The sequence below is a fragment of the Chanodichthys erythropterus genome, chromosome 20 (assembly GCF_024489055.1).
Source record: "Chanodichthys erythropterus isolate Z2021 chromosome 20, ASM2448905v1, whole genome shotgun sequence".
NCBI classification, from domain to species: Eukaryota; Metazoa; Chordata; class Actinopteri; order Cypriniformes; family Xenocyprididae; genus Chanodichthys; species Chanodichthys erythropterus.
Genome location: NC_090240.1, coordinates 8,946,753 through 8,963,016, shown reverse-complemented (window position 1 = coordinate 8,963,016; position 16,264 = coordinate 8,946,753). Strand labels below are relative to the sequence as shown.

The 16,264-nt window shown below is 38.1% G+C and overlaps 1 protein-coding gene across 5 annotated transcripts in view; it reads right to left on the bottom strand.

The window, feature by feature from the left end:
• The window catches only part of cpeb2 (cytoplasmic polyadenylation element binding protein 2), a 38,715-nt gene extending 28,017 nt beyond the window's left edge, over positions 1-10,698 (bottom strand). For all 5 annotated transcript variants that reach the window (XR_010892949.1, XR_010892950.1, XM_067372182.1 and 2 more), the window contains exons 1-2: positions 9,645-10,698; positions 2,015-2,269 (exon numbers count right to left, since the gene is read on the bottom strand). Coding sequence is in view for 3 of the 5 variants with exons in the window: in XM_067372182.1 (XP_067228283.1) it covers positions 2,015-2,269; positions 9,645-10,448 (1,059 nt within the window). In the remaining 2 variants the exon portion in view is untranslated. The remainder of the gene's footprint in view (positions 1-2,014; positions 2,270-9,644) is intronic.
• Between the last annotated feature and the right edge of the window lie 5,566 nt (positions 10,699-16,264).

Genomic DNA, 16,264 nt, shown 5'->3' with positions numbered 1-16,264 from the left:
ACAGAACAATAGGACAACATGACAAAAATGTGTCACTCTCGCCTCTTCAAGCTCTCACACACTCACACTTTCTCACTTTCAGCTTGAGAGTCAGAAGCTTTCAGACTCTCACTAAAACTTTTGAAGTATAAGCAGGACTGGAGAATATTTTGAATATATTTGCAATCATTTACCTGGTAATATAAAACATTGTGAATATCATAATATCACAGTGCACTCTTGATCATTGTTTTGGGACTTGAGTGTGAGAGCACTGGAGCATTTCAGCAACTCAGCTATTTTAATTTAAAGGTGCCCTAGAACTTTTTTTAAAAGATGTCATATAAGTCTAAGGTGTCCCCTGAATGTGTCTGTGAAGTTTCAGCTCAAAATACCCCATAGATTATTTTTTTTTATTCATTTTTTTAACTGCCTATTTTGGGGCATCATTATAAATGAGCCGATTCAGGGCTACTGGCCCTTTAATTCTCCTGCTCCACGCCCACGGAGCTCGCGCTTGCCTTGAACAGTGCATAAACAAAGTTTACACAGCTAATATAACCCTCAAAATGGATCTTTACAAAGTGTTTGTCATGCATGCGGCATGTATGTGTTGGATTATGTGAGTATTGTTTACTGTTATATTGTTTACATTTGATTCTGAATGAATTTGAGGCTGTGCTCTGTGGCTAACGGCTAATGCTACACTGTTGGAGAGATTTATAAAGAATGAAGTTGTGTTTATGAATTATACAGACTGCAAGTGTTTAATAATGAAAATAACGACATGGCTCTGGTCTCCGTGAATACAGTAATAAACGATGGTAACTTTAACCACATTTAACAGTACATTAGCAACATGCTAACGAAACATTTAGAAAGACAATTTACAAATATCACTAAAAATATCATGATATCATGGATCATGTCGGTTATTATCACTCAATCTGCCATTTTTCGCTATTGTTCTTGCTTGCTTACCTAGTCTGATGATTCACCTGTGCAGATCCAGACTTTCTGCCCTCGTCTAATTCCTTTCATAATGTTGGGATCATGGGCTGGCATATGCAAATATTGGGGCGTACACCCCGACTGTTATGTAACAGTCGGTGTTATGTTGAGATTCGCCTGTTCTTCTGAGGTCTTTTAAACAAATGAGATTTATATAAGAAGGAGGAAACAATGGTGTTTGAGACTCACTGTATGTCATTTCCATGTACTGAACTCTTCTTATTTGACTATTTGACTAATTCAATTTTTCATTCGAGGGCACCTTTAATTTCAGTAGAAAAAATGAGATTTCTGTGTATTGTTTGTTTCAATTAATAATTTTAGTGATTCGTTGGCACCATCTGTGTAGCAATTTAATGTAAAAATAAAAACATACCTGAATTATTTTGTATTGTACTTTGTGCATTAAAATGTATACATTTTCTACAGTAGTTTGGTTGAATATATATATATATATATATATATATATATATATATATATATATATATATATATATATATACACATACACACACACATCCCAGTGGTACGAGGTATTAGAAAGTCTACCTCATAAATAAAGGTTAATATTCAGGTGAACATATGATTGCACTTGAGATTTATGCGATTCATAGGCAATGCATTTAACAGCAAATCAAAGATTAAACAGATTAAATTAATTATTGCAGAAAGCACTAACACCAGACGGGCTCATTTCTCTACTTTTAGACTAAACAAACACTGGCGATAGCAGCGCTCTACTGAACTGTTGATTTTCGTCCAGAATTAAGCTCAGACTGCCTCACAATAATGAAGGGAGAGGACAGGTTCCTTTAGAAGGAAACTGGCAAAACACTGATGACCTCACCGTGAATCATCACTGTCTTCAGATCCTCTACCAGCTCTTGGAGAGTCCTACTGAACACAACAGGGCGTACCGGGTGTACACACAGATACACATACATGTACTGACCAACAATTACATAATAACAGACAGAACTGACCGCCTCCCATCAGCCCATGAACCTGAGAGCACATCCCGTACCTGCAGGGGCAGCAGCGTGTTGCTGTTGTTGTCCGTACGGAACATGTTTTCTTCAATCCAGGATTTGGGTCCTAGCGAGCCAGCGGAGCGGGGGAACTTGGGTGGAGCGATGACGTTACTGGAGAAGGGCTTCTTCATGGGAGAGATCTGGTTGAGCGAGCCTGGCACACGTCGGTGGTCTCTGCCCCAGGACATCCCACCGGAGCTCCAGCCACTGCCCTGATGACTGCCCCACGGAGACTGCTTCATCATGGGCTGCACACACACACAAACACAAACACAAACACGAGATTTGAAGTTCAAGTCGATTTCAAGGCAGGTCGATTCACTCAGCGGCCATCTTGGGATGCATCTATTTTTAGTAATGCCAGTACAGCGTTACTTGCCACACTCACATTCCTATAACATATTTTAAATCAGCAATAAAATCTGACATGAATTGTATTGTAAATGTTGTTTATTACCCTCAACCTGTAGTTTTCAGGTTGATATAGCCAGTGAGTATGTGACTTTAGAGGAAGGAGACATTCTCATTCTAAAAGAGCATTTCACTGGACAAACATCTGGACACTCTTGTAAAACAGAAGTGTGCTTAGTCGTATTGAATGTGCACCTGAGGTTTTCTTGCAGATAATATAATATTAATTAAATGAAAGTCCATTTAAGTGCACTTAAAGAGAGCACACTTTCAAACTATGTTTCTTTATACACTGAATTATGAAATATGTTATTCAATATTACATTTAAAGTGAATATATTTTAAATGTACTAAACTGCAACTTTATCATTAAAAATGTGTAATTACAAATATATTTAAATGCATGATGTATAAGTTTCAATAGAAATTACATTAAAATATTAATTTACCATAAATGCTTATCAGTTCATTCAGCAGTACACTTCAATCATATTTCAAGCACAAAATAATTACAAAATTACATTAAAAAAATGTAGTTAAGTCCTAGTTAAATCGGTCAAGAAGAGCTCTAAAGTTCAACTAGTTTTAAAGGGGTCATGAACAGAGTTGTTTTATTGTTTTATGTTTCCTGGGGTGCACTTATAATGTTATATGCTTTTTACATTAAAAATTGTCATAATCTAGAAATAAAAGGTATTTTTCCTACCCTGATTTTAGCCCTCTTGTTTGAACGCTCTGTTTTAAGGGGCGGGTCTGCTGTGAGACTGCTGTAAACAGCCACTGCTGTGACTGGTTTCATTTACATTACATTTACATTTGAAATAGCCAAGTATTACTCGAAAACTTTTAGCTCATTTTATACTATTACAGCTCTCAAGGCTAACCAATCATAAAAAAGTGTTGATTATAGCATTACATTTAGTTCTACGGCATCATATTTAGATCGTGGCATGAATGGTTGCAGTGATGAACATTGTATCCAATCACAGACATGTTGTTGAGCGCATGAAAGCAGTGATCTCGTCATTGCAACTCAATTTCCGCACACTAACAAATGCTTTCATCATAACTAAACAGTGCAAATGTGATGTAACTAAGAGATTCGTTGAATAAAGCGGGAGTTTTGGCACGAATCCAGAACTCAGTCACTGATAAACTCACGCTGTTTGATTGACAGCTCCAGTGATTGTAAAGGGAGCGTTCTTTGATTGTTTTCTATGTATAATTTAATCACCAATTAAATAACAGATTATTTTCATCCTGCTAAGAGAAACAATGTGAAGTTGATTGTTTAGTCACTGGTTTTCTTTACTGACACACAGACTAAGAACATCTGACTGTACATGAATCATTACATATCAGATCAGGCATTAGAATTAACACAGTTACTTACAAGTTGTTGCATTACTGTCGAGTCCATATCGTAAAAGTCTGTTTGCAAAGCCTGCGGCGAAATGCAATTGATTTACCAAAGAATCCACATTGAAACGTACTGAATACAAATAAATAAAGCTCAACTGAAACATTCACATTGTTGAAAATAAATAACCAGATTCCCAGCATTAGGATCCTTTGAAAGGTAATGTTATTTTAGTCCTGTATCGCTCTTCTCTCCTCCTCATCTCACTAACACACCAGTGGGCGGGGCTATTGTTGCAATGATGAAGTACGATGACCTCTTATATATCAAAAGCTCAAGGAAAATTTCTTAATTCATGACCCCTTTAATTAAAATTATAATAAAGTTCATTTTTTGCAATTAACATACAATTTAGTATCCAAAAGCATTATGGTCAGTGCACACTTCAGTATAGTCTCTTAAGGTATATTATTTAAGAGCCGTTATTTATGGACTCTTTTTAAAAGTATACTTCTTTTTCACTAGTGATATGCCACACCAATACAAGATGATGACATCAATGCTTCTGTTCTCTTCTTTATTGTTTTCCAAAAAGAGGAAGACTAGACACTGTTATTATTACATATATGTGTCAAAGGTTAACTGCATCAAGGTTCAGCACTAGCATTTTAGATGACCTCAAGCTACAGAAGTAAAGGAAGAGTGTGAGGGAATCTGAATGAGAGTGACTGAAGTAATCGTGTGTGTGTGTGTGTGTGTGTGTGTGTGTGTGTGTGTGTGTGTGTGTGTGTGTGTGTGTGTGTGTGTGTGTGTGTGTGTGTGTGTGTGTGTGTGTGTGTGTGTGTGTGTGTGTGTGTGTGCTTCTTTGAGCGTGGCCAGGCTTTGCCTTTCTGTACAAGTAAGAAGATTTAAAGCTTTACATCCAACACTCCACATCTCGTGAACAAAGTGGCGACAACACACACTGTCTTTATCTGTGGATATAAGCCAGAAAGAATGACAGAAAGAAACACATTTTCACTATCAGCAGGTGTTGTCATTGCACAACTCTCCTCAAACGAGAGTCACACCCATCTCTGTAATGTCTCTGTGTGTAATTGGGTAATGGCCTGAGAGAGTGTGTGTGTTAGTGTTAGTGTGTGTGTGTGTGTGTGTGTGTGTGTGTGTGTGTGTGTGTGTGTGTGTGTGTGTGTGTGTGTGTGTGTGTGTGTGTGTGTGTGTGTGTGTGTGCACATACAATCTGGCTGAGTGTTTAAGGGATAGTGAGAGACAATTAGTGTCTAGACACTGGAAAGATGGTGTAAAGAAGTATGAAGCAGGAAGTAAATCTGCGCTGGCAGATATATGCAACGGACATATTATGTTCACAGGCAAAAGTACCCTGCGAAAGAGATTCCAGACAAGCTTCTGAGGCAGTGTAATGATCTAATGACCTAGAACAAAACAGAAGTTTTGGTGCTAATCGAGCATATATTTAATTACTACAGTGACCGCCAACTACAACTTACAGACGCCATTTTGAGTCTTCAGCTCGAGTGACGTGGAACCACACACACAGGATTGTGGGATATTATACATCAGAAATCAATCAATTGAATGTATCTCAGGAGACAGGATTCATCCAGATCATTGGATTCATCCAGATGCGTCTTGTTGCCTTCCTACATCTGTCTCGGTCATCAATTCTCAACCACAGAATTCTGTTGATATGCTGTGCATATATTGGCTGTTCAAATACGGCCTATCCCATCATAATTTAGATCTATTTATTTCATAATATTAGGTTTACTGATTTGAATGCTTGATTTGAACATAATGTGATGCCAGATTTATCATTTATTGACTATGAATTATCTTATCTTTTGGTTTATGTCAATCAAATTCCAACTAAAATGTGCAAATAATGAATTGAGATAAGTTTTTAAAGTATTTAATTGTCAAAAAAGAAACATGTTTTACCACATAAACCAATTGTTTTGTTTAATTCACAGCAAAACATTGTAATATCTACACTGAGGAAAAGTTTAGGGTCAGAGACGTTTTTGAAGATTTTTGAAAGAAGTCTCTATTGGTCACCAAAGCTTTTATTATTTTTTAATAGTAGTAGTATTATTACAATGTAAAACAGCTGTTTTCTATGTGATTATATAGTAAAGTGTAATTTATTCCTGTGATCAAAGCTGAATTTTCAGCATCATTACTCCAGTCTTCAGTGTCACATGATCCTTCAGAAATCATTCTAATATGCTGATCTGATGCTCAAGAAACATTTATGATTATTATCAATGTTGAAAACAGTTGTGCTGCTTCTGTGGAAACGGTGATCATTTTTATTTTTCATAATTTTTGATGAATAGAACAGCATTTATTTGAAATAGAAATCTTGGTAACACTTTATATTAAGGTGACGTAGTTGCACGTTACTACATGTGCTTACTATAGTAATAACAGTAAATTATGCATAATTACAAGTAACTAACCCTAAACCAAACCCTAATCATAACCATAACTCTATAAGTAAGTACATGTACAATATAACTGTCACCTTAAAATAAAGTGTAAACAAAATCTTTTGTAAAATTATAATTGTTTTTACTGTCAATATAATGCATCATTAAAGGTGCAATATGTAATATTTTCTGTCTGCTAGAGACCTATTCAAAACAAAGGCGTAACTTGATGATGCCAAGTTTGAGAGCGGAATCTTGGGACGTGGTCTTCACATCACAGCCAGTGGAAATAATCGGATAGGACTTGGGAAGAAATCATGTTCATGGATGCGATTTTTAGCATTACTGTAGTATGAAGCAGAGCAGGACCGAGTGTTGTGGGAGCTGAACGAGGCTGCTGGAGTGACTGCGCAACACACGCCTCACGAGCAGCGGAACTTTTATTATGTCACAGTCGCCGACGGCGCTTCCACTTTTGCGGTCATGAGTATGAGGTAATGCAGCTATGTTTAAAATATAAGATATATTTGATTGTGTTGAAAATGATGTTACTCTGAGCCTTCGCTCGGTGGCTGCTGAGAGACACTTGTTTGAGACACACTGCAGTAAGATTAGATCGATTTTAGATTTATATCATATTAATAAATGCTGGATGGCTTATGTTGATAAATTGCAATGAAATTTATTTTAAAACGTATTGTATGATGGAGAAAATGCTGTATTACTGTTACTAAAAATAAAGCTGCATCTGATTATGCTATGTTAGCTACTTCACAAAATAGTGTTTTTCTCTGAGGCATGGTAAAATCATGGTACTCGCAAAAAATCAAGAACATTAAGGCCCGTACACACCGGGACGAATATCGCACGCATTTATCGTCAGCGTTTTTCGAGACGTTTTTGTGTTCACAACCAAGCGATTTTCACCGGCGATGCGCCGAGTGAAAGTGCAAATTCACTCCCTGACAGTATGTGGCACTTGTGCTTAACGGTAGTGCAAATAAACATATGATATTAATAAAGTTTGAAAAAGATTAAAAAAGAATGCATATATAAAATGGCATACATACATATATATATATATATATATATATATATATATATATATATATATATATATAGTGCAAGTGAACGGTAGTGTAAATAAACATATTTATGAAACAGACATTCTCAACTATATTTCTTGAATGTAAAAGGAAAAAAAAGGAAAAATAGTGTGCGTCTCAATCAGCTCTCTACTTCACTAGTCAGGCCACATTCATTTATATGGTATATATATGGTATTATATGGAAGCTAGAGAGCTGTTTGAGATGCAGGGATAGTTTGTAGGGGTCTTCCTCGTCTACTTATTTTCTCTTCATCGTCTTGTGTGCTCGGCAAGACCGTTTTGTGCTTGAGCGCCACCAAGTCATGTTTTACTGTAACTTCAGCAGCTCCAGGCACGTGAAAAAAAGCGCCAATCTCATTGGTCGGCCAGTTTCTAACGCAGCGCGTCAAACCAAAAAAACGAACCCGAGGCATTTTTTAAAAAATGACGCTTTTACGCCTCGCGTTTTTCGCGTCGGTGTGCACACTCACATTGGTGCCCGTTGTTTAGTCTCGAGGCGTTAAACGTCGTCGAAAATCACGCGCGATATTCGTCCCGGTGTGAACAGGCCTTTATTTAAACAATAAGACTAAACATGTTGAGCTATATAACAATAATTTGTTTTCTGTCTATAAATATTTCAAAACAGTTGTTTCATTGTCTATTAAAACATGTAATATATTAAAGCGTCTTTGGTGTTTCCATGGTTTCTACAAAATAAAACTGGAAACCAGGGGTAACGCGGGTATGACGCAATTGACAGGCGACTCCTCACATGTCCCAAGCCTTGGTTAAAATTGCAATTTTCTCACAATTTACAAACAGTTGGAAACATTTGGGGATACTGTAAGTACTCAAGTGAACAAAATATATAACACTGGCATAGCGGTTTTTGGATATTTTACTGCAAAATTCTTACATATTGCACCTTTAATGCTACCCATGACATAAAGTGAGTCGTACAGTGTTATAATGTTATGGCCATTCCTCTCACACACACAGTACAATATTCCTGACTCCTGAAAGAAGGGCGTCTCCAGCTTATCTGTCATATCATGCTCAAATACATTTACTCTAGCAGCTGTTACACCAGCATGACTTCAGATGTAGGAATATCACAATGACAGATATAGGGCCGCTCCTAAACCATGTGACCGTCTCCCCTCCACCCCACCCCCACACAGAGACATTTCAGATCTGCAGCGACACAGTTTGCATCTAAAACACTAAATGTGAGTTTTCTGTGGGAAACAGATGTTAGATTGATTCAAATTAGTATCTCGAGTCTTTTATTTGTTAATCTGACTAAACTGTATGATTGTCATTGCTAGGGAAGACGACACAATAAAAGATATGCTGTGTATTTATTGTTTTTGTGTTTTTTGCTCAATTCAGACTGCAAATGTTGTAATTCTGCTGCACAAAATTTGTTTTGTGCCGTTGTAGATTCAGTAGCAGTGCGGCAAACACTGTCATAAATGTGGAATATCTAATATAATATCAAAGAAATGCTGAAATGCAAAGGAATAGTAAAATTCACCAAAATGGCCACCATCATAGTGCAGCTCTGACTGCAGATTACTGTGATAAACACTTTCTCAGACACTGCTGTACACTCTCAATGACAGATGTCACTGAACACACTGCTGTCCCCTCCACAAAACACATGGAAAACATAATACTATATTCTATTTCTGCATTATTCAGAGTGAAAATCATCTACATCTGCCAAAAAATGTGTAGTATAAGCTGTTCAGTATCCCACAATGCACTGAACTCTGACCTTATATTTTCACTGTGACTCATTATTTGATTATACTACCACAACTTATTATGACATTACACCAAATTACATTGAAAAGCACAAAATGGCAGTTATTATTTCTAAGATTATAACTGAAAGCCATTCACAATGTTTCATACTGCAATACTAAACATTCACCGCTGCATAGTACATACTATGACACATACTGGGATCATCAGTCTTTAATGTTTTGTTTTATTCAAACAAAAATACAGTAATATTGTGAAGTACTGCTATTATATGTTATTATTATAACGTTACAAAAATACTAATACTAGTAATTCACATACTAATTTCGTAGTGTACACTGCGTAGTGTGCAGTCAGTGCAGGCCGCATTTATATTCTACGCACAGACGTCACAATGGCTGCATTATGACGCAACAGTAGCCGTTTGAAGGCCGCGATTGCGTCACAATGACAGTTTAACAGCCAATTCATCTTTAGTATTCTACACATTTAACGCGTATTGTGCTTATGTTCTAGTGTGTATGTAGTATGGCTCGCTCACCTGGTGGTGGTGGTTGTAGTTGTTCCTCTGCTGCAGGAACGCGCCCTGCTGCGGGGGGATCTGCGGGCTGACCGGGGACCGGCGGCTCTGCGGCGGCTGCGGGGGCACGTTGATCTGCGGGGGAAAGGGACTGCTGAACCCCTGCACCGGGCACGGGTTGGCCGAGAAGCTCTGGAAGAAGCCGGGGTTGATGGAGGAGGGGATGCCCGGGTAGAAGTTGTCCGGCTCGGTGGTGGGGATCGGGTTTATTGCGTTCGCGGAATTGGAGACGGGCGGAGGAGGGGAGCTCGTCTGCACCGACCACGGCGTTCCGAAAGCGGGCAGGGTGGGAGAAGCTGAGCCGCCTCCGCCCCCGGGGTTCTGCATCTCCGGGAACGCGGCCGCGAGCATGTTATTGCCGCCGGTGCCGTTGTTGATGTGGTGGGCGCTGGGGGACTCCATCGGGATCTTCACCTTGGACGATGGCGCATCGGCGTCCAGGCCCGTGGAGGAGGAGTACGGCTGCTGCTGCGGCGGCTCAGCCTGCTGATGTATGTTCCGGTCGTGCTGAAGGTCACCGGCTGTCTGCGCGTGACCTACAGCGGAGAAACGGCTCTGCTCGCTGGACTGAGAGGCTGTCAACCCCGCAGGCTCATCCTGCATGTTGCGCTGATGTGACGGGAAAAGAGGGGACACCAGAGGCGAGCTGCTCGGGCACACCGGGGACGGGCTGGAGTAGGGTGTGAACGCGCCTCCGCCGAACAGTGTGGAGCTGCTGCTGCTGATGTTCGCTGTCTGCAACAAGCCGAACCCGTAATCACCCATTTAATTGCGTCAAAACAGCGCAGCTCTCGTATTCCCAGGCCTGGTCAGGAACAATAAGAGACGCGCAGTGTCCTGTAACTTCCTAAAGCCTGTGTGGAGCGAGAGAGGAGGAGCTTTCGGTCGAGTCGGTCACCTTTTTGCACACTATAAATATTGTTCGCGGATTTAATTGTCTGCGGCTTTTTTTAGCCGTTCTATCCGTCCGTCCGTCCGACCGACCGCGCATCCCCCTCCTCGCGTTACCGGCTGATCTGCTGCTGCGGCAGAGGATTAAAACTCCTGCATGCGCGTCACCGCCGCGTCATAATTCATGCGCGAGCCCGCCCTCCTCTCAGCCGCAGAGCGAGCCGCAATGTGCGCCTCACTCATTCATTATTCAGGAGGTGCAGCAGAGCAGACCGGTCCGCCCGGCCCGAATGACAGTGTCGGAAAGATGGCAGCTGTTTGTCAACTGCTCAGTCGGGTGTCTTCCAGTCTTTCCACCTTTAGCCCTTATAATCTGCCGTACTCATGACCATAACACACTGCGTACTGTGCTTAGTAGCCAGACGAAATAATGAACGTCGACCACATATCATATTACAGGCCGGACCTTCTGTGGCAGTATAGCATTTGCAGTACATAGTATGCAGTGAATTCTATATAGCATACTAGATAGAGATGTTTAGCTAGATAGGCTTATTTAGTATCCTACATTGTATAGTGTATATTATAGGCCTAGTGTAGTATATTATATATAATATAGTATTCAGTACATAGTAAGTACTGTAGTATATTCTATATAGTGTACTATACAATATAGATCATACATTTAGTATTCAGTATTATGTTCTATGTCGTGCTCTATATAGTAGGCAGTTGTCTGTTATTTAATATATGTGTAGTGTACAATATATAGTGTAGTATATTTTATACAGTGCACTAAACAATATAGATTATATATTTTGTATTCAGTACATAGTAAGTACTCTAGTATATTCTATATAGTGTACTATACAATATAGATCATACATTTAGTATTCAGTAGTATGTTCTATGTAGTGCTCTATATAGTAGGCAGCTGTCTGTTATTTAATATATGTGTAGTTACAATACATAGTGTATATTTTATACAGTGCACTATACAATATAGATTATATATTTTGTATTCAGTACATAGTAAGTACTGTAGTACGTTCTATGTACTACGTTCTATGTAGTGCTCTATATAGTAGGCAGTTGTCTGTTATTTACACTAGTATGTAGTACAGTAGTATATCATTACACTATATATGTGTAGTGTATACTTTATAGTGTGGTATATTCTATATAATGTACTATACATTCTAGATTACACCATAGTATTCAGTAGGCTACATATACTGTATTACAGTATATTCTATGTAGTGCACTATATTGTATGCAGTTTTTTTTTTATTTTAATATATTGTGTTGTGTATCCTATAAAGTGTATTATATTCTATGTAGTGCATTACATAGTATGCAGTCCTTTTAGTATATTGTGTCCTTGTTACACGTTACATGTACTTAATATAGTAATAGTAAATTATGCATAATTACAAGCAAACAACCCTAAACCAAACCTAATCCTAATCCTTTAGTAAGTACATGTTGTTAATTAATATTACTCGGTACTTAATTGTATAATTACACTGTAACAAGGACACAAAATAAAATGTAATCAGATATTCTACATACTGTAGCATTTAATATATCATAGTGCAGTTATAGAATATAGTTTAGTACATACTCTAGTGTATACTTGAGTATATAGTGTGAGTGAAAGGAGATAAGTGAAGATGCGATGTGCGCAGTGACGATGGGATCTAAAAATATCTCATTAAAATGCACCCGGGTGTCAAGGAGATTAATTCCTTATGCATGCTTAAACAGCATCCTCGTGCTCCTAACGAGGGGACGTTATTCTGTCCCTCTAGTCTTTGTCCACCTTTTAAAGCATCTGATCCCGTTTGACAGCTGGTGGTGTTTGTACCTCCCACGTCAAATGTGGCATTTGTTTTAAGCACTTCAGCCCCTCTCTCTCTCTCTCAGCCCTGATCAATAATGAGCACTTTTAATGGATGTATATGGAATGGGTTATTCCATCAATAAGCACAATTAATTAGGGTTAAATCAAGCACAAGAGCCTACGGAATCCCTTTCAAAATTCCCAGAAATGTCTTATTTTTCCACTGATGCAATCACTGAGGACAGATTAATCATATAATCATTGATCTAAGCCCATCACAGCTTCACCTCAATGCAGCGGCTATTGTGACAGTTACAAATTAACCAACACGTCTCAATTGATCAAAGTCTACTCATGCCTGCTGCGTGCAGCATCATTATTCCTGAAGTTTTTCATGCTCCCAAAATGCAGTTTGGAACTAAAGGACATGTCCTGTGATTTGTTATAGGAATTCACAGGCTTCAGTCCTTGTGTCCTTAAAGGGTTAGTTCACCCAAAAATGAAAATAATGTAATTTATTACTCACCGTCATGTCGTTTCACACCCTTAAGACATTCGTTCATCTTCGGAACACAAATGAAGATATTTTTGATTAAATCCGATGGCTCAGTGAGGCCTGCATCACCAGCAATAGTACTTCCTCTCTCAAGATCCATTAATGTACTAAAATCATATTTAAATCATTCCATGTTAGTACAGTGGTTCAATATTAATATTATAAAGCAACGAAAATATTTTTTGTGCGGCAAAAAAACAAAATAACGACTTTTTAACAATATCTAGTGAAGGCCGATTTCAAAACACTACTTCAGGAAGCTTCGGAGCATTACAAATCTTTTGTGTCGAATCAGTGGTTCGGATCGCATGTCAAACCGCCAAACTGCTGAAATCACGTGACTTTGGTGCTCCAAACCACTGATTTGATTCGTAAAACTCCGAAGCTTCTTGAAGGAGTGTTTTGAAATTGGCCATCACTAGATATTGTTGAAAAGTCGTTATTTTGTTTTTTTGGTGCACAAATATATTCTTGTCGCTTTATAATAATAAGATTATGAACTGATTTAAATATGTTTTTAGTACCTTTATGGATCTTGAGAGAGGAAGTACCATTGCTGGCAATGCAGGCCTCACTGAGCCATCGGATTTCATCAAAAATATCTTAATTTGTGTTCAGAAGATAAACAAAGGTCTTACGGTTGTGGAACGCCATGAGGGTGAGTATAAATAAATGACATTATTTTTTATTTTTGGGTGAACTAACCCTTTAAACACAAGCATCAAATCCTGCATGCTGCCTATGTCATTGGTCATTCCTGGCTGGAGATACAGTAAACTGAAATGACCAAGCGTAGCAGCTGACCAGATGTAATTATCCTCTTTGAAATTCATTTCAAAAACAAAAACCTGTATAGTAACAGAGATGGATGATTGTGTTTGTATGTGGACACAGACAGATGAGATAAGGGAAACAGAGTTAGTCAGGAATGGGATTGTGGGATATGGGGGTGTAGAGTCTCAGAGATACGGCCAACAGACATTGTACACAATCTAATTTGCTGATTACCACCGTATAGATTTCAACCTACAACTAAACACCAGCTGGCCTTTTAAGTGTGTGTGTGTGTGTGTGTGAGAGAGAGCATCAGTGCTCCCTGGTTTTCATGGTGCATACACTCTAAAAAATGCTGGGTTAAAAACAACCCAAGTTGGGTTGAAAATGGACAAACCCAGCGATTGGGTTGTTTTAACCCAGCGGTTGGGTTAAATTTTAAACTATTGTTTAAAAATTGTTAAATGGCTAGCTTAAAATGAACCCAAAATAGTTGGGAAATTAAAAACCAGATGCAATTAGAGGCAACAATAATAGACAAAAGGTGAATGTTTATTAATAAGCTTTAATATTTTATTAATATAAATTTAATAGTTTATTAATATAAATTTATTAATAAGCAATTTAATAAATGTTTATTGTTTAATAATTATTCATTGAACATTAATAAATGTTCATTTCCAACATACACTCTAAAGAAAAATGGTGCTATATAGCACCAAAAATGGTTCTTTGGCTCGTAATCATAGCGGAACCTTTTTTGGTGCTATATAGCACCTATCTTTAAAGGTGCTATATGGCACCTTGTCGTATGGTGCTATATAGAACCATAAGAGGTGCCATATAGCACCAGCAGTGGTTCTTTGGCTCGTTATGATAGGGGAACCTTTTCTGGTGCTATATAGCACCTATTCTTATAGTTTTCTAGCACATTTGTCAAATTAGAGGTGCCATATATTGTTTTTTGAGCTAGCAGGGCCCGTTATCATGCCAGGTACTACTGTAGATGAGTCAATATGCTTCTAAATTACACTTTTATGAACGATAATTAATAATTTCTTACCAAATCATGACTTCAAAGATTCAAAATCATGTACTAAATGCTTACTGAAAAACAAAATACATTACACTTTCAAAACCTTTTAATTTATTTCTTTCAGCAGCAAATACACTCACATTATACTCCCCTTTTATACAAAATAATGCAACAAGCTTGAAATATGTACATTTTTGAAGACAATAGTCCTGTTTTTACATACTGAGTTATGCTCTGAAGTCCTGCAGTTTCTTTTTTGTCCTTCGGGATTTCAAAAAAAATATAGAAACTGGAACTTAAACCATAAGAAAGGGAGCAAGAGAGAGTATTGACTCCAAAAGTCTACTCACAGATTGAGTTGTACACTCATTTTACAGTGACAGGAAGTCCGACTGCATCCTTCAATTTCAAAACAACATACTTCAAAAAGGTCAGTGTCTTTTTCAGTCCTTTAGGGCACTGGATTGGATTCGATTCCAAACGCAAAATATACACACAGGATGAGGCCCAGTGCCATCAAGATGTCCTCACTCTACTCTGTGATTAACTGGCCATCCAACGTGAACAAAATGTGGTCATACTGCATGAGATGATCCTCCTGCAGGCTTTAGGCACTATCTTAGGTGTTGGGACGACAGGAGGGCTGGTCTGAGCATGGCCCTGGAGAAGAGGGGATAATAGCATTAACCATCTTCACATATTTATTTGAAAGGCAAACCTTATAAGCTAAATTATAACAAAATGTGCAATAAGTACTTCGTGCTTTGATTAGATTGTGCTTCACACACTGTAGTCACCTGTTCATGGCTCACCTCAATGTCAAACAGCAACCCCAGGTCCACCTTGAACAGTGCAGGCAAGAGGAGAACAGCTGCTTCCAACTGTAGGCCTTTCAACAAAATAACATCATTAGGTTAACATAACACGGGGGATACTTTTACCCAATACTTTTTTGTTTTGCTTTTTAAACATTCATTACTGTGTGTAAAGCCCAAAGTATACTTCGTATTTTATGCGTATGCTTTTTCTGAACTCAAAACAAATTAAGATCTTTTTGATGAAGTCTGAGAGGTTTCTGTTCCTCCAATGATGAGGGTAAGTAATTAATGACAGAATTTTCATTTTTGGGTAAACTAATCCTTTAAAGGTGATTACCCTTGCACAAATCAAAGCAATTCTCAAACAACACAACTGGATATTCATACAACTTCACATTTGTACGAGACACACACTAGAGCTGCAGGATTCTGGATGAAATGAGAATCATGATATTTTGGTTTCAAATAGAGATCGCAATTCTCCCACGATTCTAAATAGACAACTAAAAATAACATTTATTTTACTAGTTCTAGCAAAATATTAATAGCTGGACTCTAATTGCCGGAAAATGTTTAATTTGAATGAATTATTTTTAAAAAATGGTTTTGAATATATTAATGGCTCATTAATAAATACTTGTTTCACTACTGGATGAATCAGGG